Below are 24,988 nucleotides of genomic sequence, written 5' to 3' on the forward strand. Positions count from 1 at the left end.
TTTGCTGCTCCATCTCCAATTGATGCAAGATCTGGTCTTTTCTTGTTCCCAGGTGCCCAAAAGTTTCTTTGTTCCACTTCTTTAAATCTTCTTTTAACTTTCTAAGCTTTTTTGCTAGAACCACATCTGGTCTTCCTTGAAAATCATACGAATTCCACCATTTCTCCACTGTGCTTATAAAATTAACATGTTCAAACCACATATTTTCGAACTTGAAATACCCTTTACTTCTCTCCCATTCCCCACACTCCAATAGTATTGGACAATGGTCTGATTCCACCCTAGGTAGCACGCTTTGTTTAATAGCTTTGAAGGAATTATCCCGTTGACTTGAAATTAAAAATCTATCTATTCTTGAGGCTGAATGTTCATTATTGCCTCTGAACCACGTGTACTGCCCACCATGTAAAGGAAGATCAATTAGCTCCATATCATCAATGAACCTTGAGAAATCTCTCATAGCCATAGTATTTTTTGCCCTTCCGGCTCTTTTATCCTCAAACCTTGTGATATTAAAATCGCCTCCAACTACCCAAGGCCAATCTTCTAAACCTGCAACTGCCCCAAGTTCTTTCCATAGTTCTCTCCTCCTCTTTCTATCACAAGGCCCATATACCCCCAGAGAAAGAAAATTTAAAATCAGAATTTTTATCTTCCAAAAAAACACTTGCTGAATACTCCCCCACCAATTTCTCATTATAACTCCATCTCCTTTTATCCCACATAAGTAAGATTCCACCACTATTTCCTCTTGCTTTAAGCTCTAACCAGTCTGTCCATCTACCTCCCACAGCCTGCCTCATCAAAGAACAATTGCACTGCTTTAGTTTTGTCTCGCTCAAACAAACAATATCAGTGTTCCACTTTTTTATCAGTGACTTCACTAGCCTCCTTTTTTCTGCCTCGTTCAACCCTCTGACATTCCAGCATAAGATTTTAATCTTCATCTTCTATTTGTAATGGCCTTCCTTCCTCGATCTCTGCTTTTTGGCTCATCCCCATAATTAACCCCAAAATTCTTCAAACCCTCTATTTCCCGTTGATTCCTCTTATGTGGAGATGGGCTTTTGTTTTGGCTTAGGTCTTGCTAATCTACTCCTTTCAATTCTCATGAGAAGGTTCCGCAAATCATTCTCCTGATCATCCGCCTTGACACCCAATTGACGACATAACTTTAGCATGTTCGATTTCACCCAGCGAGAAGCATCAATAAAGTTTAGTCTCTCCTGGATATTGCATGGGCCATTTTCGTACCAAGGAAGCATTAATATCTGAGAAGGAGAATCAACTGCATGTATATTTTCCACTTCATTATATGGAATTTCATCCTCATCAAAAAAATTATTTACAGGACCAGAAGACTCTTGAACAATCATCTCCAAGTTTGGCTCTATTGGATGTTCTTTTGTTGTTGCACTCACCTTTATGTTTTCTGTCATCTCTTCGATCTCTTCAAAGAATTTGCTGCACTCTACTGGTACAATTGCAAATTGATTAGGGCTCAGAAGAGAGAAGCGGTTCCTCAAGAGCGGGGATCAGGAAGACATATATTCACTTTATAAGAGCAACTGGGTCGGGTCTCCTGTTCTTTCTGATTAATCAGTCCTGTCGGAACACTTGGACTTAATACACTCAATGGGCTTGTATTAATAGGGCCCACAGATAATTCAGAATTCAGATGCACCACCTATTTTAACTGGACCCTCCTTTTGTCCAACATCTCCTATTTTATCATCATTTCCAGGATAGGCTTCTTAATGGGCCTATAAATCTAAGCAACTTTTTTGGGCCTCTGTATTTTATCAATATATGAGCCTTTTCCTTTAAAATCCTTTTTCATATTATGACTTGGAACAACATGTTCACTATCAGACTTCTTCCTATTTATTCTAGGGTTTGCTCTACGAGGATCTCTATTTATTCTTTGGTCCCTTTGCAAATTTCCAACATCTTGCTTATTATATCAGCTGTCACGCTTGCCACGCGTGTCTGCTATTAATGAAAATTCTCCATTGGGAACCTGCGGCTTCTTCTGCTGTTATAATTGCGCTGCCTATTTATATTCCCAGTCTCGCTGGCGATTTCCAACAATTTTCCGATCAATTTTTTCAACCCAAGCATTAGATTCCACCAGTACTGGGACAATGAACACTAAATCATCCACTACTAATTTTATATTTTTTGGTACTCTGACATCTGAATATCGAACACAGATTCTGGCCCATCTCATGTGCTTTCTTTATCTGGTATCTTCATCCATTTCAATGAATTCACCCAGCTTCTCCCATATAGTTCGAAAGATATTATCTGACCATAGATGGGTTGGGAAGCCCAGAAGTTTAATCCAGATATAATTGGGGCACCAATTTTCCGATGACACAGACTTACCAGCGACCACCATTCCAAATGTAGTTTGCAGTGATTAAGAGACCATCCACCCATTTTAATTCTTTCAGCTTCCTTTCTTGAAGGAAATTCAAATAAAAAGAGGACTCCATTTAACTCTTTAACTTTAACCCCTGCCGGAATCTTCCATGATTTTTCAGCCCACATTAAGACCTCACTCTTACTGGGAATGGTCGAGTTTACACTTCCAAAATACCCAACCAGGCATCTTTGCAGATACTCCACCCTAGACTTCAAGGAACTTTTGTCAATGACGATCACATTCTGTTCTTTTCTGACACCTTCTACTACTTTAACTTCATCCTTGGGCCAGCTTTTGATTTTAGCAATCTCTACATAGCTTTCATTCTTTTGCGGCACCTGATTGCAATTTTTGTTTTGGCTTACTTATTTCTCCAAAAACTTTATCATCTTCTCAGCAACATCAGCCCATCCTGCATAAATGTCAATTTCTGGAATGATTATGGTTGACTTCTTCTTTTCTTTTTGTGACACTATTCTGATTAATCTTTCATACACATTAAAATTTTGAAAGATAGAGTACAAATACAATTGATCCTCAATCTTTCACTTTCTAACAATATTTCCTTTCCCAATTGAAGCAAGTTTAAGGTATTTGCAAACCTCCAGAAGATTAATCCTATCAACAGTTAATCTGTTAACAAAATTTCTCCTTCTCTCAATAATCCCGTACCAATTGTCTCCATTTCCCCTAATTTCAAAAGATTTACCTCCCACAAAAAAAGAAAGCATTCCTTGCCATGAAGACTCAATCAGCTTTATAACAATCACCTTTCTCGTCGTCGTATAGCTAGGCTTAAGTTACTCAGTGATTGCAATAAGACTGAAAGAAGGGAAAGAAACTAATGGCAAGAGAAGAAGTAGAAAAGAAAGAAAGAATAATTGAAGTAAGGAGACCAGAAATAGCTTTAGAATCTCGCCGGAAAAGTTAATTGGATTAGAGAAGAGGAAAGAGAAATATAGTTAGCACATCTCCCAAGAGAGAGAAAAAAAGAACCCATGACCCATGACAAATTTAGGGCTCCACATCTACTTTTAGACATAAAAGTGTCGTTAGCCTCAATCAAGCACGTAATGTAAACTGCCATCAAGAATCAGAAACAAGAAGTTGCATCATGAAAAGGCAGTCAATAATGGTAAAAGCTTTACACGGATTGAGTCAGTTACTAAACTGAAGAGAGAAGAACAGAAATCCTGGTGTTTACAACATGATCAATTAGAAGCACACTACTTCACAAACTTATCCTCCACTCTAAACATTAAAGATTAATAAGGCCTTAGTCAAGTTTATTATTGTATGGTTACCATTCAGGATAGAAGATTAGGTAATGACAAATCATTCAGAGAACATCAGTGTAGATTTTATAAGAATTGAAACATGTAAACCTGGCTTTTAAAGGGACTATAACTAATGGGCCATACTGGAGTATCAAAAACTATTACTCTAAGACTTTCTCTGCACCAGCAAAAGAATGAAAGATGGATGGAATAGAATGTGAAAACACGCTAAACTTTGGTGTTCTCTATCTCCCGCTAAATTTGTTTGGCAGAAAGGAGTAAGCAAAAGAACTAATTTTTCCCATTTGCTTAAGCTTTTGGGGCAGAGTTACTCTATATCTGTCTTTTTATATTGTAGTTATTTTACAAAATGCAATACTAATATTTACTTTGGTTTTTTACTTTCTTTTTGTCTGTAATTTAGTTATCTTAAAAAATATAATACGTAGTACAAATATTTATATTGGTAAGAAAATTCAAGTTACTAAGATGTTAGCCACGTATTTACAATGTGTTACCATGGATCTTATTGTAAAAAATATTATTTACCAATATGAAGATTTGAGTATCTTAATTCAAAGTTCTAAATTATTTCTATTGTTAAAAATAGACAGTCTTTATTTCTACTTTTATAAGGAGTTTGTATGAACTTCAATAATGTCTAAGCAAAAATAAGATAGAAAATTCATAATTATTTTTGGGGCCTCAAAATTTAGGGAGCCTAAAGCAGATGCTTTACTAGCCTACCTCTTGAGCCACCCCTGGATCAATCTCCAGTACTATTTGAGGAAGCATTTGCAGAGGCGGATCTTTCGGTTAAACTTTTAACCATGAATACACACATACATGTGAACACAAGGGAAACAAAATTGGTTGTATTGGACGATTGCGATGATCATCTCTAACTTATTTTTCTTTCTTTTTGTCCAAAAATTCCAAGACGAAATAACAAATAAAAATTGCAATAGAGATTAGATATCAATTAGAACAGAAGATGAAATAAGATTCAGATTCAAAAATTGTGTACTAACTAGCATAATGCAAAATCTTAAGATTGCCCACACTTTGTGAATTAGTATAGCTGTCACCAAGCATTTTACTTGGACTTTTGCCATAAATATCAAATCTTATCCTCAATTCTTACACGACAAACTGCAGAAATGGTCGAAGAGAAGTTTGACAACACAAATTAAGGCAAAAGAGTATAATGCAATCAAGCATGTTCATATAGTTGGGATATATACTATTAACCATGAGTTTGGTTTAGATATAGTATTTATTATGAAATAATTGTTTATTCAGTTTTAATAAAGTTTTAAATAGATCATATAATAGTCTGTGTCCTTTGCTTATATAGTAGATGATTTAGTGTATATAGTTTAGCTTATACACGGAAGATTAAATCATCGGTTCTTATAAGTATAAAGTTTGAGTTCACAATCTAATGATGGAATTGGACAACCCATGAGGGATGATTGTAGCACAAGATTAGATGTAATTTATCCTGATTATGGGAATGGTTTAATTCCAACTTTTTGTGCTAGTACATTTTGTATGTATTGAACGGACCGAGTAGAGATAAGTATTTTATACTGACCTAATAAAATAAACTCTCTAGCTATTAAATGTACTTATACTCTTAATCTTGATATAATTATTATTAACTGTGTACATTATTATTATTTTGATTTATTAAAAGGCGAGATTCTTTCGTGGGTCAATATGCTTGGTTAATTGGATAATAATAATGTACATTGGCGAAGTAATAGTTAGTTGATAGAATCCATGTCTCGGTTTAGAGATTGGTGATACACCTTTATGAAAGCTTATAAGTTTTCATGTGTAAACCCGGCCGGTGGATTTTTTATCCGGCACATGAAATAAGTTAAGCGAAAGTTTAAAGGAAATAATCGATAAATTAAATCGTCATTAATTTAATTTGATTGATTAGTATCTGAATCTTAACATGAGGAGTTATATAAGATTTAATGAATGAATTTCGAAATTGAATAAGGAGTGCAATTACGAATTTTTAGTGGAATAATTCGTAATTAATTATGGTAGATATTAATTTCGAAAATTAGAAATTAATTCCATAATTAGAGCTTTGTTAATTAAATTTTGTGGTCCCTACTGTGCCTGAATAATAGGAAATAAAGAAATCCTTTTTCCGGTGGAAAAGAAAACCCAACAGGTTTTGGAAAAGGGTTTTAACTCTTAAAACATGTGCTATAAATACATAAGGTTTTCTACTTGGAGGAGTAGTACATGGTGGCCGAATTTCCTAGAAAAATTTAGCCCACACGAAATTACTATTTCTGGATATTATTTGGGTAACACAGTAGAAGACCGTGGAACGTTTGGAGATCACGATTGTGCGGGTGATGGAGATTTCATTGAGAAGTTTTGGAACTGAAGGCTCACGTGATAGAAGAGATATGTTCACGCTTCAAGAGGTAACCCGTGAAACCCCGTATACACTAGTTGTCTAGATTACATGTGATTTTGATACTGAGATTGCTTTCGCTGAATAGAATAATCCATCAATTGGTATCAGAGCCCACTCACATCTGATTCGATAACTGAGCTTTTCATGAAACAAGAATATCGTGTTTATGTGCGTTTTGGAATTACATGTATTTGTGATTGCCTGAAAAACTACACTACTGTTTAGTGAATTAACTTTGCAAAAATTTTGGATTATTCTTGTAATCACGAGATATTTGTTTTCTTATTGATATTTGATTGAGATTATCTGAATTTTTTGGAGTAAACCCTAGAAAAACGTAAAACCTGATTTTGACCGAATAGCCGATATTTTCGGAGGTCAGCAAACTTGACGGACTCCGGTTGAGCTGAAATTGGGTGGGTTGTTTTGAGGCCGTTTGGACTGTGTTTTGGACTTTTTTTATTTTTTGAAAATTATTTTTTAATAATTTAATTCGTTTTTAATTCAATGGTGGTGGGGGTGACTCCCCATGGTCTCCATGATTAAATATTGGTGATATAATAGGTTTACACATTGGCTATTAGTAAATAAACGTGTTGTTGTATTAAATTCAATAATAGAGGTGTAGGATTTTATTGACTAAGTCTTACAAGATATAATTGATATTGTGTGATAATATAATTATTTTGTAAGAAAGTGAAATCCTCTGTTTGATATCCTGGATGACTAATGATTGGAGCGTTTGGCATATTTGTGCATAAAAAAATTTTCTCAAATTTTATTTTATGTTTTCATGCCCTACGTGATTACTAGCCTTGGATTTTCGATGAAGAATTTTATTCTCTGGTTGGAGGTTGTAATTAAGTGAAATATGATGGTATTTTGTATGAATTTTATATTATAGGCATTGCTTTTAAGCTGTGGTCCATAGTCTGCCATAAAATAATTTTATGAGCTACATGTATCTTTACTTGTAAATTGAGAATTTTGTGAGTAATAAATAGTTACCACTAAAGTGGTTTGTTTATTTGAACTCATGAAAAATTCTTAATAAATTTGTACATGTGAAATTGTGTCTATTCATGGATTGAGCATTATAATTAATAAGTAGGATCCACAAAATTGTCTGTTTATTTGAGTCATTGAAATCTGCTTAATGTACCATGTGAAAATTATCCTTGATAAATTTACATTAGTGGTGGAGATTTTTAACTAGAAAAAGAGTTTTATTTTTGGGTACTAGTGATACCAATTCCACCCATGAGAAGAGATATTAAGTTTTTCGCCGAACGGGAGAAAATATAATATCTTAGGTTCTTGTGTATTTAATAAAAGGATAATTTATTGCAAAAGGAGATATTATGTAACCTAGAAATAGGAAGAACATAATATATGCTTTGAGCTCATAGTATAATTATAAGGAGAATGGAAATCAATATCATATTTATTTTAATTCATGAAACTACTTAAAACGGTTATTCTCCGAGTTTGGTTACAGGCTGGTGGTCATGAATTTGACAGACTCAGATTGACCTGAAACTTGGTAGGTTCATCGAAAACGATCTAGTGAGAATAACTCGCTGCTATGCAGTGAATCATGTTGGTTTTCGGCATTTTGAGATCGTTTAGATGGGTTTTCAAGCAGTTTATTAAATTGAATTTGTTATAAATATGAAAAATTATTCTTTATATATCAGATATATTTGTGTTAAATCTGAAACATGATGATTTAACTTGATATGATATACAGCAAGAATGCAAATCACATGGATTTAATCCTAAATACGCCAAAAATAATTTATTCGAATTTGGTCAAGTTTCTGGCGATCGTGAATTTCACGATCTTCGAATGACCTGAAATTCGGTAAGATCATCGGAAACGATCAGTTAAGAAGGACTCACTGCTATGCAGTGAATCACATCTTATTTTGACGATTCGGAATCGTTTAGCTGAGTTTTTTGGAGGTTTGGCGGATTAAAATGTGATTTACATACGAAAAGTAATTATTTCTATCATTTTATTTATGTCTAATCTGAAACATCATAACACATGTTTATTTAACATGAATTGGTATATGATAAGAATGTAAGTCATATTTTAAATTCTTAAAAAATGCTTAAAATGGTAATTTTCCAAATTTGGTCGCAATTTTTGGAGATTGTGATTTTAACGATCTCCGATTGATTTGAAATTTGGTAGGTTTATTTGAAATAGCACAGTGAACAATACTCAATGCTATGCAGTGAAAAATGTTAATTTCAGCGTTTTAAGACTGCTTAAATGGGGTATTGACCATTTTTTTTAATATAGAACTTAATCCTCAGAGAAAAATTCTTGGTTGTGATAAAGTGATGATCGGAATTAACCCCTATAGTCTCCATTTTTATTTATAGTGAGATAATAAATTTACGCGTTGACGTTGGGTCTTCCTCCATATCGGATAAATTTATTATGAACTCACTGGATATAGTTACTAGTTATTATAACCTGTATTAACTCTCTATCTGAGTTTAAAGGGTTGAATCAATTTTGTAACTAAAATACAATCATATTAAGTGGTGATAGAAATATATTTCTATGGTCTTCCACTATTAATTTCAAGTGAGTAATAATTTTACGTGTTGACTTTAAGTCTTCCTCCATATCGGATAAATTTATTGTAAGCTCACTAGGTGAAATACTAGTAATTGATATCGTGTACTTACTCTCCATCTGAGTATACATGTTGGATCAATGGAACTAGAGCTATTAATTATGACGTTCACTTGACTTAAATTAACAGTATGCTCTCCATCTGAGTTGGGTCTGTTGTAATTATTGGAGTGAATAATCTAGCATTACATATATATGTTGCATGAGTAGTTCTTTTCCCATCGAAATTGTTATTCAAGATGCATGACATATATGTGTAGTGTGTTTAAAATTTTTGTACTAAAAAGTTATATACATGTGACGACCTAAAGGGTCATCACCTGTTTTCTTACCCATTATATGCTTTTGAGACCTTGAAAACCTCGTTTAGAGTCGCTTCAATTTGCGTGCGCAGTCCGGGCGCGTAGCTAGAAAGCTTAAATATGAAATTATGTGGAAAATGTTAAGTCTTGATTTAAAATGAATAAATTTGACTTTGGTCAATATTTTGGGTAAATGGACCCAGACCCGTGATTTGACGGTCCCGGAGGGTCCTTAGGAAAATATGGGACTTGAGCGTATGCCCGGAATCGAAATCCGAGCTCCCTAGCCCGAGAAATAAATTTTAAGTGAAATTATTTTCAGAAATTGTTTAAGGAAATTTGAAGTGAAAACTGATTAGAAAGCAATGGTATCGGGCCCGTATTTTGGTTCCGCCGCCCGGTACAGGTCTTATATATGACTTGAGTCATTCCTGTGAAATTTGGTTAAAAGCAGACGTCGTTTGACGTGATCCGAACCTTAATTGAGAAATTTGATGTTTAAAAGAGTTTTGAGAAAATTTATTGATCTCGAGGTTTAATTCGATGCTCGTGATGTTATTTTGGTAATTTGAGTACACGAATATGTCTGTAGGATATTTTTGAGGTTGTGTGTATACTTGGGTTGGAGTTTCGAGGGCTTAGGTGAGTTTCCAGTGGGCTCCGGAATGCCTTAGGCTTAGAAAGTCAGATGTTGCAGGTTCAGGAAGTTACAGTCTCTGAACCCTCTAGTGTGGTCCGCGAGAAATCACATACGGCTGCTAGGGGTGTTCATAAAAATCCAGAAAACCGAACCAAACCAAAAACCAAACCAAACAGACCAAAAAAACCGATACTTTTTGGTTTGGTTTGGTTTTAGTTTTGAAATTTAAAAACTGATCAAATTTGGTTTGGTTTTGATTTTAATAAAAAAAGCGAACCAAACCGAATATAGGAGTAGCTATTTCGAATATACGAGTAGCTATTTTAAATTCATTATTACACCTATATATATGTATACTTTTATACAAAGTTTCAACATTTTTATAGTATATGTTAATCGTTCGCACTTTTAGTACAGTTCTTTACCTTTACATTCTAGTTTGATTGGTAGTTTTCTTTTGTTAAGTGTAAGAATCTATTCATGTTAAAAATAATATATTTTTAATTGAGTTCTTAAATTATTCATCACTATTTGATTTAATTATCATCAATATATCTTGGTGAATAATAGATTTCTCAAAGGGCAATTGATTTGATAGTGTTACGTTAAAAATGTGGTCGCCAAAATATGTGTTTGGTAGTGTATGTCTTATATTTAAGAGAAAACCGACAAATAACCGGAAAACCCGAAAAATCGACATAAACTGAATCGAGAAAAAATCGACTTAATTGGTTTGGTTTGGTTCTAATATTTGAAAAACCGACTTACTTGGTTTGGTTTCTTTTTAGGAAAAAACCGATCGAAACCGAACCATGAACACCTCTAACGACCACGGAGGGGTCAGCGCGGCCGCGATCGCCTTAACGCGGTCCCGGTGGAGGCTGTGAGGCCACGGTCCATTTGATGCGGTCTGCACTGGGGGTCTGAGAGGGGTATAAATAAACGGGAATTTCAGCTATTTTTCACTTTTCAAAACCCCAAAAACATAAGAGGCGATTTTCAAACAACTTTTCTTCTCCAAAACATTGGCAAGTGATTCCTAACTCATTTTCTTCACTCCTTGACATCTTTTAACATAATTTCAACTTCAAATCAAAGATTTTCATGGGAGAAATTGAGTGTTTTGGGTAGAACCTAGGTTTTTCTAAAATTGGAGATTTGGACCTCAATTTGAGGTCCGATTACAAAACAAATTATAAATTTGGATTCGTGGGGGAATGGGTAATCGGGTTTCGGTACGGACATCGAGTTTCGACCACGTGGGCCCGGGGGGTGATTTCTGACTTTTGGGTAAAACTTTAGAAAACTCATTTTTATACATTGGGGTTGATTCATTAGCACTTATTGATGTAGTTAAGTAACTTGTGACTAGATTCGAGCGGATTGGTGGTGGAATCAAGGGGTAAAGCTATAGTTGAGACTTGAGTGGTGATCAAGGAATCGAGGTAAGTGTTTGGTCTAACCCTAGCTTGAGGGATTATGAGTTGAGTCATACTTGCTACTTGCTTCTTGTTGAGTACGACGTATAGGCATGGTGACGAGTATCTATACGTTGGTGTCAAGCATGACCGTGAGTCTTAAATTGAAAGTTGTTGTGTTCTTAAATGACACTTGGGTGCTTTACTTAATGATCTTCGATGACTGAGCATTTTCAATAATTGAACTGAGTACAAGTTGAGTTGAGATTGGTTATAGCTGATTCTCCCTTGCCGGGATGACTAATTCAATATTATTGTTCCCTTGTCGGAAAAATTATAATATTGTTGTGTTCCCTTGCCGGGAAGTTATTATATTATTTATGTTCCATTGTCGGGATTTTTTGTGATTGTGTGATGAAATGTAAAAGGGAGCGGGTGGTACGCCTACCACAAGATATAATGAAATGGGAACGGGTGGTACGCCTACCACGGGATATAATGAAATGGGAGCGAGTGGTACGCCTACCACGAGATATAATGAAATGGGAGAGTGTGGTACGCCTACCACGAGATATGATAAAATGGGAGCGGGTGGTACGCCTACCACAAGATATGAGAAATGGGATCGGGTTGCACGCCTGCAACAAAATGAAACTGAAAGTGAAAGTTGCCTTATTTCTCTTTATCCGTGTTAGAAGTTAAACTGTAGTTTCCTTACTATTCTTTGATATTCTGTTTTATCTGCTATCCCCGGAGCATGTTTCCCCTTTCCCAGCTTTGATTGCTTATTACCTGTTTACTTTTCCACCATATAGTATGTAACTGCACAGATTTATCTGGAGTCTGGTCCTAACCTCGTCACTACCTCGCCGAAGTTAGTCTAGACACTTACCAGCACATGGGGTCGGTTCTGCTGATACTACTGTCACACCTCCTTTTTCACACCCGAAATGGGGTATAAGGGAGTTTTTCCAATTTAAGTGACAATCGAAATGAGATTATTTATATTAAATTCAGAGTCTCCACTTGGGATAATTTATGGTGTCCCAAGTCACCCGTTTAAAATCCCGAATCGAGGAAAGATTGACTCTGTTATTCAGTCCGCAAACACAGAAATCCGAGTAAGGAATTCTGTTAACTCGGGAGAAGGTGTTAGGTATTCCCGAATTCCGTGGTTCTAGCATGGTCACTCAGCTCTTATATTTGGCCTATTTACTTGATTTTAACACATGTTTTAGCCTATGGTGCAATTTTAACTTTAAAAACCTCTTTTATTTATTATTTATAGAAAGATTCAACGTCATCTAAAACACGTCTTGAACCACGTCACATAAATGCACCCGCGGTCCACTACACATTTTATTTAACATTGTTGGGGTTTGAATTTGGGTCACATAAATGCACACCCAAGTTTCGCAAAGGTAATTTTTAAAATAGCGCGCCTGAAGCAACTACGCACCTTCAATCTTTACAAGAGTCATGGAAAATTCAACTAAATGGCGCACCTCGTTTTCTAAGGATTAAAATTATTTAAGTGAAGGTCGTGCATTTTGATATTTTGTTCGGCACGGCACACCTCGATTCCAATTTTTAAAGGAAATGTAAAACTAAGCTTTTGAGGGCCATAAACTATGTCTTGCTATCTACTAGGGCTCAACTCAACTATTAACAAAGTCTAATTAATAACAATAGATGAATAGGGATTTTACCCTCTTGCTTTTAAATCCAACGTTTAGGCTAATTTAACAAAAAGAAAATTTGCATTGAAGAAAGAAAACATATTTGGCTATTTAAAGAAAAATGGCTCGTGTCATATCCAACAATAAAACCAAAGGTCGAAATGGACAGGCCCAACACGAGAGGCCTGCGTTTCAGCTTCATGCAGCCTCATGGCCCAATTATTTATTTCCATTCTGAAAAATTACTATATGGGCCTATAAGAAATTAATTCTCACCACAAAATTATAATCCAATTTTTCCTACCTAACATGTACGGATTCAACAATCAAGTAAAACAACAAATTCAACCAAGCCAACCTTTCATTCATTTATTAATCACTCTCACTATTCCAGTATACTAAACTAATAACGAAATGACAAAAGACCAAACACATTCATTACAAAATTTCTCGCAGTGAACCATGTAAACACAAGAGAAGAAAAAGTATAATTTAAAACAACCATTTAGCATGTTAGTTCAGAATAAACAATGATAGGCATACATCGAAAATTTAGCATGAGATTTAAGAATAATATTATATCCCAGCAACTCAAAACCAGTTCATTTTTCATGTTCCAAATTGAAAAGGCACTGATTCAAACATAGCAATTGCTCAATTGAGAATAAATTAATACGCAAAAGATAATATCAACCATGATAGCATTTCGTGAAGTCGTTCAACAAGCAGCAAATTTAAGAAAGACAGATAAATATATATAAAATAATTGGACCTCAATATAGCTGAAATTTGATCGTTTCACTGCTTTGAACTCAAAAATATGACGAACTGCGGACGGGAACTCGAATCGGCACCGAAAAGAGATTTGGGAGAAGAGAGGTAATTTCACCGGCGAAATACTGAAAGCTTTTGAGATCGAAAGATAAGAGGTTAAGTTTTTCCGGTGAAGACTAAAGAAGAGGAGTGAACGAGAATCAAAAGCATTGGCTACAATTGCCAAATGGTGACGGTCGTTGGATAGCTTAGAGCCAAACATTTATCATTCCACTTTTCTCCAGGTAATTAAGCAATGAACAATTTGAACGGAGAAAAGGAGAAATTCGACCGCTTTTGGCTGAAATTTCAGAACAAAAACACAATATGCCTTCTCGTCTATTTTTATCTCTTGCGGCTATTGCTTCTTTTCTTTTCAGCGTCCGTTTCCTCTGTGTGTTGAATCTTTTTGATTTTGGGTGTCTAGCAGATGGGGACGGCAGGGGGAACTCGCTAGGTCTCTCTTTTCTATGTAGGGATTAAGTATTAGGTTAGGGGTGTGGGCCTAGGAATTATGGGCTTGGTAATTATGGACTAGGTCCAAAAATTAGGCCTAAAGATGGGTTGCTCGAACCCAAATTTTATTCTTTCCTCGCGAACAAGATTAAAATACGATCTCATTTATTAATTAATCCTACTTAAATAAAATAAATGTTAAAATAAGACTGACCGTTAAAATAAACTATTATTTTTTTTTTTGGTATTTTCAAAATTAAAAATGACTACAAAACATTAATGGAACAATTTTTGTAATTTTGATTTTTCTTGTAATAAAATAAAGTAAAAGAGTAAAAATGAGTTGAAATAGCTATATTAGGCCTAAAATAAATATATACGTGCTAAAATATGAAAAATCTTGGGGAGGGTCAAAAATCACATGTCTACAGCTGCCCCTCTTTGACTGGAAAGATGAAGTATTTTCAGACAAAGAACGACTAGACAGATTTTTTGACCCGACCCTTATTTGGAGAGACTAAAACTAAGAGAGAGAGGGGAATGTGACCGAGCCCTGGTATCTGAGATGCCTACATATCCTTGGCTATAAAGGAATCAGGCCACGTGTAGTTCAGAGGTGAGTGAGATGATAGAGAGTGCCGAGGTGGAGAGCCGAGCGACGTGTCGTTCCGCTGAGGTTCCGGTCAGCGGTCCTGTTATTACATCAAAACCAAAAATGAAAAAGACTAACTAAGCCTATCAATTACAAGTTACAAGATTCCTATCTATGAGTCTTCTGAAGCTTGATCTTGAGTCTTGGTTGGTTCTTCATGCGAACCCTGATCTGAATCTTGATGCTTATTAGCTGCAGGTGTTGGTTCAATCTTCTTCGGCTTTTCAAACCAAGACGGGACATGCAGAGCTTGTGACCTCAGCCCTGTCTTGAGCAGCTCATATCTTTCATTAAATTCTGCATTTGGATTCACTTCTTGTCTTTCTTTTTGTTGTTTTTATTTTATTTTTATTCTGGATTGTAACAAACTTTTGTTGATCATCTCGGACCGCTGACTCGCATTCTTGACGCGAGCTTCTTTTGTTGCTGACCTGAATTTCATTCTGAATTGAATTCTCTTATTTTCCAGGCGGACGCCTGATTGCTGAACTTGAACCGTCTTCTCTTGTTACTTGACACTGTTTTCTCTTGAAACTTGAGTTGTCTTCCCTTGTTCTCCAGGTGGGTGCCTGATTACAACAAAACAGACAAAACAAAAGAAATTTTTTCTGCCCCAGTTTGCACTAGGAAGATTTGTGAGTTGTTAGCAAAATTGTAAACCTTTTGTACTATTGATGCAATGATGAGAGTAAACTAAAAAATAGACTAGGAAAACTATAAACTAAGCTTGACTAAAGTAAAAACTGACCCTATTCTCCAGGCGGGGCCCCCTAATTTCAGGAAAACTAATCATTGATAATCTTAAGAAAACTAAAAAAAGACCCCTTTTTTTCAAATTTAGACTTCTTTATTTTTTTCAAAATATCCTAGGAGAAAATTCTTCAGACTAGGTCATTTTTTTTTTTGTTTTTTTGGTATCTTAGGAGAAAGATTCATCCGACTAAGACGTTTATCCTAAGAGAAAGTTCATCAGACTAGGTCTTCTATCTTAGGAGAAAAATTCATCAGACTAAGATTTTGATCCTAGAAGAAATTTCATTAGACTAGGTCTTCTATCTTAGGAGAAAAAATCATTAGACTAAGATTTTGATCCTAGGAGAAAATTCATCAGACTAGGTCTATTTTTTTTTTGGTATCTAGGAGAAAGATTCATCCGACTAAGATTTTGATCCTAGGAGAAAATTCATCAGACTAGGTTTTCTAATTTATTATCTTAGGAGAAAGATTCATCCCACTAAGACTTCGATCCTAGGAGAAAATTCATCAGACTAGGTCCTTTATCTTAGGAGAAATATTTATCAGACTAAGATTGTGATCCTAGGAGAAAGTTCATCAGACTAGGTTTTCTATCTTAAGAGAAAAATTCATCAGACTAAGATTTATATTGGGAGGAAAATCCATCAGACTAGGACTTTTTATCCTAGGAGGAAAAATGTGAAGATCAATGACAAGATTTTATGCACAATAGCAAGACAAGTAAAGGCAAAGATTTGAGAAACTTCCCTTTGTCGGCTCTTCTCGTCTTTTCTTTTTCTTCTCTTTTTTTGTTGTTTTTTGTTTTTTTTTCTTTTTTTCATTTTTCTTTTTTTGAATCACTTTTCTTGCACCACTTTGTTCCTGTTTCATACAAAGAAAAAAAATTGTCAGTTTTGAAAATGGTGGTCGGTTTGTGGCCTTGAGTCTTGAGCAGCTTGGCTTTTGCTCAATCATCTTGAGTCAGTCTCAAGAAACTTTTGTTCTGCACCAACTCTGACTGTTTCACACCCGGTACCATTTGTATTTCTGGCTCAATCAGCATTATCCCAACTGAAGATCTTTTCTTAGATGATCTTTTCTGATATCTGAGCAATTTGTCTGTCAGAGAAAATCACAAGTTATCTTTGTTTGCGCCAAGCAGGCTGACAAGAGTCTTTGGGGGAGCCTTTGTATGAATCCTCAAGGCATGTTGACATTAACAACTGAGTTTGCTGGCCAAATTTACTTTGTACAACTGAAAAGCTGGTAGCATATTTTGAAATCTTTTCTTGCTTGTTTTAAGAAGGACTGACTCAGGGTGAAGGACACAATGACGCAAAGAAACAAATATTAACAAGAAATGCCCATGTCGGAAGGACAGAAGGAAGAAATTTTTTTTTCTTCAATAACTAGCCTTAATAATCATGACATGCATTTTGGACTTAACAGCCGATCTATCAAACTGACCAAATCTTCTCTTTTACCATTCTTATGATCTTTGAAGTCGGGCCTATCCGTGCCAATCCTTTGCATCAGCTTCACGACTCACTTTCGACTAATGGTGCCCCGAGGAATTTTCACCAACAAACCTCTCTCATTTATTCATCTCTACTTACCGTCATCTTACTGTGCCCGTGAGGGTTTTCACTAATAAGACTCTCTCATTTTTCTTTTTCTTTTTCTTTTCCTCTTTTTGTGAGCAACTCGACGATGTTCTACGTCGTGTGACAACTGTTGCTCATCACATGCTTCTCTTGGCATTCTTGAAGGCATATTGGGAGGTCTTTATTTGGAAGGTTTTTGGATAGGGTTGGAAATAAAGGTCAGCATGAAGGCTCAAAATAAACTCAAAATGAGGGGTTGTAGACTTACAACTCTTGGAATCGACTCTTTCAAAAATGAAATAAAATCTTTGCTCCAGTTTCAGATGCTGGGAATTTTTGGATTTTTTATTTTTTTTCTTTTTTCTTCTAAATTCTTATTTGGTTGGACCGAACCGTGAGGCTGCCTACGTATCCTTATTTTTTAAGGAATCAGGTCGAACGTAGTTCAAACATCTGACCTAACTATTTTTTTTCATTTTTCTTTATGTTGTTTTTTCTTTTCTTTTTCTTTCTTTTTCTTTTGTTTTCAAAACAAGTTGCCCCAACTCCTATTTTTTAGGGCATGGACCTTTGACAAATATTTTCTTCCTTTTTTCTTTTTTTGAACTTTCTAAGAATTGCCCCAGTTTGTACTCTTGGGACATGAATTTTTTTCTTTTTTTTTTTTGACTCTAAACTTGATTCCAAAAGGGGGTAGTCAAAGAAAATAACAAAGGCTCAAAAGGGGTAGCAAATGATATAAAGTGTTTGGATAGTAGAAAAAGGGCCCCCAACCTCAAGAACGTCAAACGTGGTATCTTTTCGCGATCACAGCATTGACAAACATATCTGTCTTCTTGGTGTGCCGTGGTTACAAGACATTTTTTCATCCCTTAGTGACAAACTTTCCAACAAACATCAATTGATTAAACATCCTCAAGCCCGATCTTCACAATGATTTGAAGATGAATTTTACTCGACCTTAGTTTCAAAGTATTCCAACCCTTTATTCATCCTCAAACGTATTTTTTTTAGTTATCGGATTCCAGATAAAATCAGTTCCTAAGATCCGGCCAAAATTTTCGCATGCATGTCATGTCATTAGAACTAGCGAGAAAAGAACTAGGAACAAAATGACACAAAAAGACAAACTTTATTTTATTGAGTAAAGGATGAAAGGGTTTTACAACTAAACAAGCAACCTAAAATACGAGTTACAGGCCTAAAATAACCCGAATAATGAAAATAGCAACAGAACAGACAAACAAGGCTCACACAAACAGAATGGAGGGATAGAAGGGTTTGACTCAATAAAATAAATAAAATATGGATCACACTCCTGAAATAACCCAGATAATAGAAAAAATATCAAAACAAGCTACCAAGATTCCTTCCTAGTGAGGAGGGAATGACTTTTCAATTGCTAGGCTTGACATTTAGCTACAAATTTGCTCATCAGAATCAGCAGAGCCTTATCCAATTTCAACATCATTAACTTCAGTTAGCAAGTTCCCAAGAGGATTCTCATACTCCATGTCACCCGGCATCATCCCCACAAAGTGTGCATCATGATGTGTAGGTAAAGGATCCTGCGCGATATTCTAGGTGTCACTGTCTTGGATCACAATCAGATTTTCCTGGATCATCCCTTCTATTTCTCTTTTCAAATCCCGACAAATTTCAATATTGTGCCCTTGGGCATTGGAATGGTATTCACACCTTTTAGATGTGTCAAAGCTCCATGCACGTGGGTCCACACGATTTGGAGGAATGGGTGCAATCATATCATGATTCTTTAACTTCTCAAATAAGCCTGCATAGGACTCTCCTATTGGTGTAAAATTGTCTTTCAATGTTTGTCCCCTTTTATACCCTTGGCAGGGATGTGGGTTATAGGGCACTTGAAAATTTTGTGGAGGCTGGTAGAGATTTTGTGATGCTCGTGCTCGCCTTCTGGCGTGTTTTGGTGGCTGGACAACATACTGAGGTGGAACAACATAGTGTTGTGGGTTCTGAGGGGGATAGTAATGCTTAAGGGAGTTATTAGAAAACAGACGAGGTTGGTCATACCTTCGAGACGCTCTCCTAGGACCTCTTCTCGACCCTGATGTCATCATAATTTCTTCAACCTTCTCATTCGTGTAACTAAAATTATCAGATTTGATCTGGACAGCCTGAGTTGCGGCTTTGAGAACTGCTTGACTTATAATTTTGCCTGTCTTAAAACCACTCAACCATTTCCCCCATTTTGATTGTTCCGAGAAGGATTTACCCACTGCGGACATCATATTTTGAAAATAATCTGGCTCTTGAGCTTGAATAAAGACAGTGATTAGCTCGTGGTCGTCCATGGGTGGCTTAACTCTGGCTGCTTGTTCTCTCCATTTTATGGCATATTCCCTGAAACTTTCAGTTGGTTTCTTCTTCAGGTTTGAAAGGGAAATGCGGTCTGGGGCAATGTCGATGTTGTATTGGAACTATTTGACAAAGGCATGTGCCATGTCATCCCAAACATACCAGCAAGACGTGTCTTGATCCATAAACCATTCGGAGGCTACTCCCGTAAGGCTTTCCCCAAAATAAGCCATCAACAATTCTTTATTTCTTCCCACACCTCTTAGTAGATTGCAATACCTTTTCAGGTGGGCTATGGGATCTCCATGTCCACCATACTTTTCAAATTTGGGATTCTTGAAACCAGGCAGCAAGTGGACATCGGGGAACATACATAGATCTTTGAAGACAACACTCTTTTGACTTTCCAAGCCTTGCATGTTTTTTAACTGTTGTTCTAAGCTTTTCACTCTTTGGGTCATTTCTTCCTGTACCATTTTTCGGGCAAACTTCTTAATGTTTGCAGGAAGATCAAACGAGTACGAGTGGTACTCAAGAGAGTGGTACTGCTCTTGCTGTGTAGCAAATTGAGACTCATGATGAGACTGTCCTTGACCACTGGCTCATGCTTGACACATTTCGGTCATTTGCTGTTTTAGTATTCTATTTTTCTCAAACACGGTAGACTCTTATTAAACCCTCTGACCCTGAGTCTCTTGAGCACTTGTAACAGCTTCGATGTCAGTTATCATTTTTCCTTGGATCTTGTGTTTCCAGCTTACCACAAACCGACCACCTCAACTTTCTTCACAATTCAAAAGGAAACATGTTAGAATGGACTCAGTCGGTCCTTATTATTATCAATATTTTTCATTTTGTTTTTCATTTTTTCCTTTTTTTCCTTTTTTTCATTTTTCTTTTCAATGGTTGATCGAACCTGATGTGGGTTGCCTACGTATCATGTGGGAACATGAATCAGATTTTGCGTAGTTCGGGAAGATCATGAATAAAGTAAATAAACTAACTTTTTTTTGAATTTTTTATTTTATTTTTTCGAAAGAAAGACTTATAAAGAAGAAAGGGAATATTTTTGGATTTTTATTTTTCTTCAGCATTTTTGCAAAGAAAGACTTTTAAAGAAGAAAGATTTTTTTTGAATTCTTTTCTGGAATTTCGAAAGAAAAACTTCTAAAGAAGAAAAAAAATACTTTTTGGAATTTTTTTTTGAATTTATGAAAGAAATGCTTCTAAAAAAAGAAAATATTTTTAAATTTTGAATTTTCTTTTCAATTTTGAAAGAAGAATGAAAATATTTTTGGATTTTTGGAAGAAATTAAAATAAAATATTTTTGTATATATATTTTTTAAAAAATCAGTTAGGGTCTAAAAGAAAGGCTTTCTAAAGAAGCAAGTAATGAAAAATATTTTTGGATTTTTTGGAAATTGGGGTCTCAAAAAAAGACTTTTCTAGAGATGAGGTAAAGGAAAATATTTTTGGATTTTTTGAAAATTATGGGTCAGAACCGATGAGGTTTTCATACGTATCTCACATCCGGTGAGAATCAGACCCGCGTAGTTCGCCTAGTTTTGACGGAACAAAAGAAAATATGACTTATTTTGAAATGACTTTTTTTTTTTTTTAAATTTCAACAGAATTTCAGGGTAATTCAAATACCTACCTCTCACTCTTTTTTTTTTCGATTTTCATTTTTTTTCATTTTCTTTCCCTATTCTAGAAGCCAGTCAGCATGCAAGCCGAAATAAACAGATACACAAGTAACACGTAAGATGTATCAGGATGGTCTTTTAATTTGGGTGCACCTGTCCTAGACGGACTCAACCCCTGTGTTGAGTCCCCAAAGTCAAATGCACATGATACAAACAAACATTCCTACTAGGGATCCGGTATGAGGCTGAGTTATTCTAAGCTAAAAACCTAGGTATATTGTTCTAGATTTGTGTACCCGAACGGACAACTCAAGCCGATGAGGGGGCTACGTACCGGGAACTAAAAGGCCATCCGGTTTTGTAACTTGTCCGAGCCTCTTTCTTATTTCCAGGTATGACACTAACAGAAGAGGACTCACACCAGCGTGCACATCCCCAAAGATGAGAAGAGAAGGGTTTTGTAGCAGTTTATATACAGTTCAGGTAACATCAAAACAGTAAAAAGCAACATTTAGCACATTAGGCCCAAACATGTAAATAAAATAAGACAATAAATAAAGCCAAATATAACAATTACTCTAAGCTCGAATTCTGAACCCTGAACCAGAAGTTCTGGGTTCTTTTCCCCAGCAGAGTCGCCAGAGCTGTCACACCTCCTTTTTCACACCCGAAATGGGGTATAAGGGAGTTTTTCCAATTTAAGTGACAATCGAAATGAGATTATTTATATTAAATTCAGAGTCGCCACTTGGGATAATTTATGGTGTCCCAAGTCACCGATTTAAAATCCCGAATCGAGGAAAGATTGACTCTGTTATTCAGTCCGCGAACACAGAAATCTGGGTAAGGAATTCTGTTAACTCGGGAGAAGGTGTTAGGCATTCCCAAATTCCGTGGTTCTAGCACGGTCGCTCAACTGTTATATTTGGCCTATTTATTTGATTTTAATACATGTTTTAGCCTATGGTGCAATTTTAACTTTAAAATCCGCTTTTATTTATTATTTTTAGAAAGATTCAACGTCATCTAAAACACGTCTTGAACCACGTCACATAAATGAACCCGCGGTCCATGACACATTTTATTTAACATTGTTGGGATTTGGATTTGGGTCACATAAATGCACACCCGAGTTTAGGAAGGTAATTTTTAAAATAGCGCGTCTGAAGCAACTACGCACCTTCAATCTTTACGAGGGCCATGAAAAATTCAAATAAATGGCTCACCTCGATTTCTAAGGATTAAAATTATTTAAGTGAGGGCCGTGCATTTTGATATTTTGTTCGGCACAGCACACCTCGATTCCAATTTTTAAAAGGAATGTAAAACTAAGCTTTTGAGGGCCATAAAGTATGTCTTGCTATCTACTAGGGCTTAACTCAACTATTAACAAAGTCTAATTACAAATAGATGAATAGGGATTTTACCCTCTTGCTTTTAAATCCAACGTTTAGGCTAATTTAACAAAAAGAAAATTTGCATTGAAGAAAGAAAACATATTTGGCTATTTAAAGAAAAATGGCTCGTGTCATATCCAACAATAAAACCAAAGGTCGAAATGGACAGGCCCAACACGAGAGGCCTGCGTTTCAGCTTCGTGCAGCCTCATGGCCCAAATTATTTATTTCCATTCTGAAAAATTACTATATGGGCCTATAGGAAAATAATTCTCACCCAAAATTATAATCCAATTTTTCCTACCTAACATGTGCGGATTCAACAACCAAGTAAAAGGACCAATTCAACCAAGCCAACCTTTCATTAATTTATTAATTACTCTCACTATTCCAATATACTAAACTAATAACGAAATGACAAAAGACCAAACACATTCATTACAAAATTTCTCGCAGTGAACCATGGAAACACAAGAGACGAAAAAGTATAATTTAAAACAACCATTTAGCATGTTAGTTCAGAATAAACAATGATAGGCATACATCGAAAATTTAGCATGAGATTTAAGAATAATATTATATCCCAGCAACTCAAAACCAGTTCATTTTTCATGTTCCAAATTGAAAAGACAGTGATTCAAACATAGCAATTGCTCAATTGAGAATAAATTAATACGCAAAAGATAATATCAACCATGACAGCATTTCGTGAAGTCGTTCAACAAGCAGCAAATTTAAGAAAGACAGATAAATATATATAAAATAAATTACTGGAAGGAAGAGAAATTGAACCTCAATATAGCTGAAATTTGATCGTTTCCTTGCTTTGAACTCAAAAATATGACGAACCGCGGACGAGAACTCAAATCGGCACCTGAAAGAGATTTGGGAGAAGAGAGGTAATTTCACCGGCGAAATACTGAAAGCGTTTGAGATCGAAAGATAAGAGGTTAAGTTTTTCCGGTGAAGACTAAAGAAGAGGAGTGAACGAGAATCAAAAGTATTGGCTATAATTGCCAAATGTGACGGTCATTGGATAGCTTAGAGCCAAACATTTATCATTCCACTTTTCTCCAGGTAATTAAGCAATGAACAATTTGAACGGAGAACAGGAGAAATTCGGCCGCTTTTGGGTGAAATTTCAGAACAAAAACACAATATGCCTTCTCGTCTATTTTTATCTCTTGCGGCTATTGCTTCTTTTCTTTTCGGCATCCGTTCCCTCTGTGTGTTGAATCTTTTTGGTTTTGGGTGTCTAGCAGATGGGAACGGCGGGGGAACTCGCTAGGTCTCTCTTTTCTATGTAGGGATTAAGTACTATTATATAGGGGTAGGGATTAGGTTAGGGGTGTGGGCCTAGGAATTATGAGCTTGGTAATTATGGACTAGGTCCAAAAATTAGGCCTAAAGATGGGTTGCTCGAGCCCAAGTTTTATTCTTTCCTCGCGAACGAGATTAAAATACGATCTCATTTATTAATTAATCCTACTTAAATAAAATCAATGTTAAAATAATACTAACCGTTAAAATAAACTATTATTATTTTTTTTGGTATTTTCAAAATTAAAAATGACTACAAAACATTAATGGACTAATTTTTGTAATTTTGATTTTTCTTGTAATAAAATAAAGTAAAAGAGTAAAAGTGATTTGAAATAGCTATATTAGGCCTAAAATAAATATTTACATGCTAAAATATGAAAAATATTGGGGAGGGTCAAAAATTACATGTCTACAACTACACTCTGTGCTCTTTTGCACAGATCCAGGTCTTGGACAACAGCAGTAGCGCGGGAGCCAGCTTTCAGTCCAGTGAGACACCGAGGTAGCCTTGCAAGCGTTTCTAGGCCCTTCGTCTCCTCTATCTTTATTTCAGTCTGTTATCTTATGTATTCGAGACAAACAATTTATATTTTTCTTTCAAACTATTGTATTTAGTACTTTTAGAAGTTCGTGAGTAATGTGACACCAGTTCTTGGGTAGAGGCATATGTTGATTTCAGTATTATTGTTCAGTTTCTTTAATTTAAGTCTTCCATATATTCATTAAATTCCGTTGTTTTTATGCTATCACTGATAATCGTTAAAAAAAGTGATTTGTTAATGAAGTAAGCTGTTAAGGATTGGCTTGCCTAGCTCACATTAGTAGGCGCCATCACGACTCCCGAGGGTGGGAATTCCGGGTCGTGACAAGTTGGTATCAGAGCTCTAGATTACATAGGTCTCACAACTCACGGACAAGCTCAGTAGAGTCTGAGGGATCGGTACAGAGACGTTTGTATTTATCCCCCAGAGGCTAGAGAGTTAGGAAAATCTCATATTTGTTCTTTCTTGTCGTGCGGATTTTTTCCTCAAATGCTAATTGGATTTCTACTCTATTCTTTCGCAGATGGTGAGAACACACGCTTCCTCATTTACCGCTCAGCAGTAGCTCCCACTAGGGGCATAGGCCAAGGCCGTGCTAGAGGCCGAGGTAGGGGCAGAGTTCAGCCCAGAGCAGCAGCA

General features: G+C 35.8%; 1 protein-coding gene across 5 annotated transcripts in view; it reads right to left on the reverse strand.

Annotated features, from left to right (window-relative positions):
- Window positions 1-23,785, reverse strand: part of LOC107785912 (3-dehydrosphinganine reductase TSC10A) — a 31,274-nt gene extending 7,489 nt beyond the window's left edge. For 2 of the 5 annotated variants that reach the window (XM_075256297.1, XM_075256298.1), the window contains exon 1: window positions 13,619-23,785. In XM_075256297.1, the coding sequence (XP_075112398.1) occupies window positions 13,619-13,882 (264 nt within the window). In that variant the 5' untranslated portion in view covers window positions 13,883-23,785. Of the gene's footprint in view, window positions 1-1,421; window positions 1,572-13,618 lie in introns of those variants that run through there. The other 3 variants (XM_075256296.1, XM_075256301.1, XM_075256299.1) reach the window with 3 other exon arrangements.
- Between the last annotated feature and the right edge of the window lie 1,203 nt (window positions 23,786-24,988).

The sequence above is a fragment of the Nicotiana tabacum genome, chromosome 6 (genome assembly GCF_000715075.1).
Source record: "Nicotiana tabacum cultivar K326 chromosome 6, ASM71507v2, whole genome shotgun sequence".
Taxonomy (NCBI): domain Eukaryota; kingdom Viridiplantae; phylum Streptophyta; class Magnoliopsida; order Solanales; family Solanaceae; genus Nicotiana; species Nicotiana tabacum.